Consider the following 5,989-nt stretch of genomic DNA (forward strand, 5'->3'; position numbering starts at 1 on the left):
TTTGTAGAAAGTACTTTAGTGGTGCTGTATGAATACATTTTGAAAAATGTGTAGCCCTAAAAGTGCTCAGGTTCACATTCATAAGGGAAAAACTTTAAATGAGCCAAATGGTGATCTGGTTAGAGACAATTTAATTTAATATCTAATAAGAAATATATGAAGATTATCTTTGACAATATTTATAAAACTTTACAGAACTGGTCCTTTCAAAGGCACTTTCAGGCAATAATGGATATGTTACATATAAGACAGGTCTTTCTACACATGCTATGAATACGTTTTCATCATTCCAGTAAATCTCCAACATTTAATGCGAGTCAAATTTCAATTACATTTTAAAACCAAGGAATGTTATCTTTTTGAGTTTTAGACCGGAAATTGAATAAGTGCTGAGTGGAGAATTTACTGGCATCCCACCTGTAACCAAAATACAAAAAACTTCACATTATAAATGCATATTTCTGTAACAACTATATTAAATCTGTCGTGGTGAAATTAATCCAAAATAAATGGAAAAAAACAACTTGAGTGGTTAATTGAATCGCAACACTTACTGCTTTGAGTATTTAAAAGATTATTGCATTTTCATTATAAATATAATTACACCAGTCCCGAGAGTGCACTGCTGACAGAGCTTTATGACCCAGTTCTGTTACAGACAAACACTACAGAGGAAACATTGCACTGCAATGAAAGACAATACAAGTGCAAAAGACAATGCAGAAGGAAATAATTACATGAAAATGGGCCACCATTATATCATATTTTAATTTGGCATCTTAGATCCCAGCTGAAGCACTTTCCGAGAGACTCTATAGGAGGGGTGTGTTGTACCTGTAGGATGGGCTCAGGTGTGTTGTACCTGTAGGATGGGCTCAGGTGTGTTGTACCTGTAGGATGGGCTCAGGTGTGTTCTACCGGTCTCTGGTATGTTCTGTAGTTCTATCACACAGGCCCCAGGTGAGGTTCTCCGCTGACGGACTCAGGACAGGTGGTACATGCTGTAGCTGATGGGCGTGGCGTAGAGGGCGGTGGGTGTGAGTGGCACCATGGGTCGGTGAAAGTAGGCCTGTCTGTAGAGTGCGGTGGCGGGTGGGCGGAGGGGGAACGGGATGGAGAACCCCGGGGGCAGCAGCGGCCTGGCGGCCATCTTGAGCTTCTCCAGCTCTGCCTCCTGCAGCCTCTTGGCTTTGGCGCGGCGGTTCTGGAACCAGATCTTCACCTGCGTCTCGGTCAGGCTGAGCGCCCCCGAGAACTCGGCCCGCTCCGCAATGGACAGGTACTGCTTCTGACGGAACTTTCGCTCCAGGGCCAGGAGCTGGGAGGTGGTGAAGGGCGTCCGCGGCTTCCTGTTGGTCTTGTGCTTCCGCAGGGAGCAGGAGCTGGGAGCGAGCTGTCCTGGGGACACAGGCATTACAGGCATTAGCATGGCTAATGGCACCTTCAATATAACAGTTAGCATGGCTAATGGCACCATCAATATAACTGCTAGCATGGCTAACGGCACCTTCAATATAACTGTTAGCATGGCTAACGGCACCTTCAATATAACTGTTAGCATGGCTAACGGCACCTTCAATATAACTGTTAGCATGGCTAACGGCACCTTCAATATAACTGTTAGCATGGCTAACGGCACCTTCAATATTTACATTTACATTTACATTTTAGTCCTTTGGTAGACGCTTTTAATCCAAAGCGATTTACAAGTGCATAGGTTCTTCCACAAGTTAAAGCAACACATCCATAACTCCTAAAATGCACATGAAGTGCTGTTCTAAACATACAGTCATCGTAAGTGCAATTCAATTCAATTCAAATTTATTTAATTTTTTTTTGGTTAGACAAGAGGGATAGGGATATCAGAAAGGGGGGCGGGGGAAATCAGGACGGAGGACTAAGGTACAGTTTGAAAAGGTGTGTTTTTAGTCTGCATCGAAATAGGGGGAGGGATTCTGCTGTCCTGACAGTGGTAGGCAAGTCATTCCACCACTGAGGAACCAGAGCGGAAAACAGGCGGGTGCTCGTAGTGAGGGAACCATAAGGTGACCAGAGCTGGCAGACCGGAGTGGTCTAGCTGGTAGTAGGGAGTGATTAAGGATTGTATGTAAGGTGGGGCAGTCCCCTTAGCAGCCTGAAATGCCAACACGAGGGCCTTGAATCGGATGTGTGCGGCAATAGGAAGCCAGTGGAGGCCAATGAGGAGTGGGGTGAGCCGACCTGGGCTGACTGGTGATCAGGCAGGCTGCAGCATTCTGGACCAGCTAGAGGGGCTTGATGGCACAAGCTGGGAGACCGGCTAGGAGGGAGTTGCAGTAATCCAGGCGGGAAATGACGAGCACCTGGACTAGGAGCTGGGTGGCTTTCTCCGTCAGGAGATGACGGATACGGCGTATATTGTAAAGGAAGAACCTGCAGGTTCTGGCAGTGGAGGATACTTGTGGAGCCAGGATGAGGCTGTTATCAAGAGTCACCCCAAGATTATTTGCCGTATGGGAGGAGGAAGCTACAAAGTCCTCAACAGTCAGTGAGAGGTCGATTGTCGGAGAGGACATAGCAGGGATGTAGAGAAGCTCAGTCTTGGCCGGGTTAAGCTTCTGGTGGTGGGAAGTTATCCACGCAGAGATATCAGCCAAGCAGGCAGAGATCTGTGTGGTGACCTGGGTATCGGGGGGGAAGGAAAGAAAGAGTTGGGTATCATCGGCGTAAGAATGGTAAGAAAAGCCATGAGAAGAGATACCAGAACCAAGAGACATGATGTATAGAGAGAAGAGGAAAGGACCGAGAACTGAGCCCTGCGGGACTCCAGTTTGTAGGGGGTGAGGGTCGGAGACTGAGCCCCTCCAAGTCACCTGGTAGGAGCGACCAGAGAGGTAGGAGGAAAACCACGCCAGTGCAGATCCTGTGACACCCATCCCAGACAGCGATGAGAGCAGAATCTCATATCAATATAACGGTTAGCATGATTAACAGGACCTTCAATATAATGGTTAGCATGATTAACAGGACCTTCAATATAACTGTTTGCATGGCGAACAGGATCTTTAATACAACTGTTAGAATGGAAAACACTGTTGGCAGTGCATACACATTTTGCATCACTTTGACATCTAATGCAAACGCATAAAACTGCCTGTTCAGCGCTGTTTTAATGTTGTTCAGTGAGGATAATATAAAAACTGAGTTCCAGGGTATTTCATGAGTCTCCACAGAATACTGAAATATTACTGATTCAGAATGGTGTTAAACTACAGCAGATTCATATCTTTACTGTAAATATCATTACATGACCTGATTCAGACTTGCTGTTGAGTTGATATGGTCATTGTTGTATATTATTGATCCCATGCATTGTTGCTGCATCTTGCTGTAATAATAGGCCACAGGTTGAAAGCTTCAGATGTGACTTTACAGTAATACAGACAGAAGTGGCATTAATAATGACACACTTCCATCACTAGGCCTACGCAGAAATGTGATTATCAACTCTAACTGAGTTTGAGACCAAAAAGGATGAAATATTATCAGAGTAAAATATACTCTATCTACTGAACATGTACTGTGTGAAATCAGCCAGTTAATGGAAGATGCTACAATTATATTAAATTTTATGTGAATCAAAAACACATGAGAAATGTTCCCATCTGCAAGTAACCTATGTGTTTCAAACCAATGGATCAGTGTAAATAAAAACTAGTCATGGCAGTGGCATCTGCACCATTCAAATAATTTTAGAAACTGTTCAAGTGTGTGACATGGATGTCTTTTAAAAACACATTCGCATTGTTATCCATGTTATCCAAGCTCCGGCAGAGCTTGTGCACTTACGTGTTGTTGGGGAGAAGCTTTGGCTGTTTACCCAGAGTACAGACTCGTCCTGCTCCGATGCCTCAGGTTTAACGGGCGACGTCGGGACAAAGTGCTGTGGAAATTCTTCGGAATTGCAGGAATCTCTGGAGATGGATAAACACGTGTGTGTCCGGGGTGTGCCAAACAAAGCTCCCTCCGGTTTACCAGTGAAGTCGCAGCGCGTCCGTCTGTCCGACATCAGCGCCTCCACACTGAATGGTAGACTCGACACTTGAATTTTCCGCTCCTTCGTCACTGGTTGTGATTGAAGGTCCTCGTCGGAAGAACTCAGCGGAGAAGACATTTCAGCTAACACCCTACTTCAGGGATAAAGTATAGCACACAGAATAAACCTTGTCAAGTTGCGCTTTCCTCTCTGCGATCCAAGAGTAGGACAAACTTCAATTTGACTCTCAACTAACGAGGAAGAACTTCAAGGAGGTAGTTACACTTTCAGCCAATCACAGCAATTCCAAAACGTGTGTCCAACACACTGACAGGTTTGATTGGCTTTCAGTTGTGTGGTTCAGAAGGTTTGGAAACCTGAATATTGTTATGATACGTCCAGGGCTGCAATCTCGTACAAAAACAAGGAACATTAATTTACGGCTATTTACGTGAGAAGGAAGTTCCTATTAACCATGAATCGCCTTTATTCTGAAAATAATGAGGGATCTGTGTGGGATAAACACGATTCCATATGTCCTGCCAATATGCTTATATTTTAGGCTGTCCCTGTACCCTATAATACGTTGTACATGAAAGACCTGAAATTTAAAATTCAAGTCTTTTCTTGAATGACGGAGTGCTGCATATAACAATTCATTGTTAGAAATAAGCAAATACATTCTTAAATTTCGAACTTCTTTAAAGAGAAAAATATTTCCATAATCAGTTTCAATAAATGGCTGTTCCAAAAACTTGAAACTCGAATATAATACGACACTTGTTAGTTATACATGACAGCGTTTCCTACGGCTGTTCTGGGGGAAATTCCTGGATTTTATTTGAAACATTATTATTTTTTAAATTATTAATCTATAGTTTTGTTTGTAGTTTGAGGAGGTCCCCCTACAAGCGGTTTACTTCTCGGTACTCAGTAATACTTTATCGCCTCCCTGGGTGCAATTCAAATGCATAATCTGTCGTTTAAGAAAATTCTCCCGTGTTCTAGGCTACTATTACTACTACTTTGTTTTCAGGGTTATTGAAACGGTGTACGGGATGTTGCGGGGTTAAGGGTGACTTTACGTTGCTGACTAACATGTTGCCTCTTAATAAAAAGTGAGTTTAAAAGTCTGTATGAAAGTGGCAGAACCGGGATACATTAAGCTCATTTTACTTTTATCCACAGATTCGTATTCGAATAGTGCTCGGTGCCTACGATGGTTAGGATGGAAATAATGATATTTATGAAACATATATTTTTAACATCTAGCACTGACAAATACACAGCAGTGCGCTTCATTTAATTTTCCGAGAGGTGTTGTGCGCAGTTGGAGCTTGGAGTGTGCTTTACCCTGCGTCTCCGCGGTTATTAAACGCGCTGATTTCTCAGACGATCTGAGGCTATCGAAGGCGCCAGTAGCGGGGAGATGAAAGCGGCCCTCCTCCGGGAAGAAACTGCAGCAGCTCCGCAGACCTCCGCCTGTCACGCCCCAACCCTGCGGCGACTTGTCACTCTCAAACCGGCCTCTCCGCAGACTGCCCCAGCGCGGCCAGGATGCAGAGATTAGGCCGAGATACTGACATAGTTCGTGGAAAGAGCCCCATGGTAAAATCACTCAGACTGAAGAAATCTGCGCATGTCCAAATCTTCTTGAAGCTACATTTACATTTTAGTCATTTGGCAGACGCTTTTAATCCAAAGCGATTTACAAGTGCATAGGTTCTACCATAAGTCAGAGCATCACATCCAGAAACTAGCTAACCAGTTTATATTGAGTTCCCATTTACTTCAAGACTTTTATAATCTTGGCTGGGCTAGCTCTACACGTGCTATACTTTCCCCTTGTCTTCGTGATCTTTTTATGCCTGTTGGAAAACTGGAAACAATTAGCACAGGCCAAAAAACATTGGTAGACAAGACAGCTCCTGGGTACATCGGTGTGTTTGGACACACCTCAGTCATTGTAATTAC

The 5,989-nt window shown here is 44.0% G+C and overlaps 1 protein-coding gene across 1 annotated transcript; it reads right to left on the reverse strand.

Moving 5' to 3' along the window:
- Positions 1–207: 207 nt before the first annotated feature.
- Positions 208–4,275, reverse strand: LOC133124917 (homeobox protein MSX-2-like). The gene is made up of 2 exons (XM_061236485.1): positions 3,829–4,275; positions 208–1,398 (listed from the first exon to the last, which is right to left on the reverse strand). The coding sequence occupies exons 1-2, from the start codon at positions 4,151–4,153 to the stop codon at positions 983–985; spliced, it is 741 nt and encodes a 246-aa protein (XP_061092469.1). The 5' UTR covers positions 4,154–4,275; the 3' UTR covers positions 208–982.
- Between the last annotated feature and the right edge of the window lie 1,714 nt (positions 4,276–5,989).

This window comes from Conger conger, chromosome 3 (genome assembly GCF_963514075.1).
Source record: "Conger conger chromosome 3, fConCon1.1, whole genome shotgun sequence".
Classification (NCBI taxonomy): Eukaryota; Metazoa; Chordata; class Actinopteri; order Anguilliformes; family Congridae; genus Conger; species Conger conger.

Bases quoted from the DNA above. Each gene is read 5' to 3' on its own strand.
- LOC133124917 (XM_061236485.1), bottom strand. From the start codon at position 4,153: ATGTCTTCTCCGCTGAGTTCTTCCGACGAGGACCTTCAATCACAACCA. The intron at 1,399-3,828 runs GTAAGTGCACAA...CTGTGTCCCCAG, and splicing joins AAGCTTCTCCCCAACAACAC to GACAGCTCGCTCCCAGCTCC.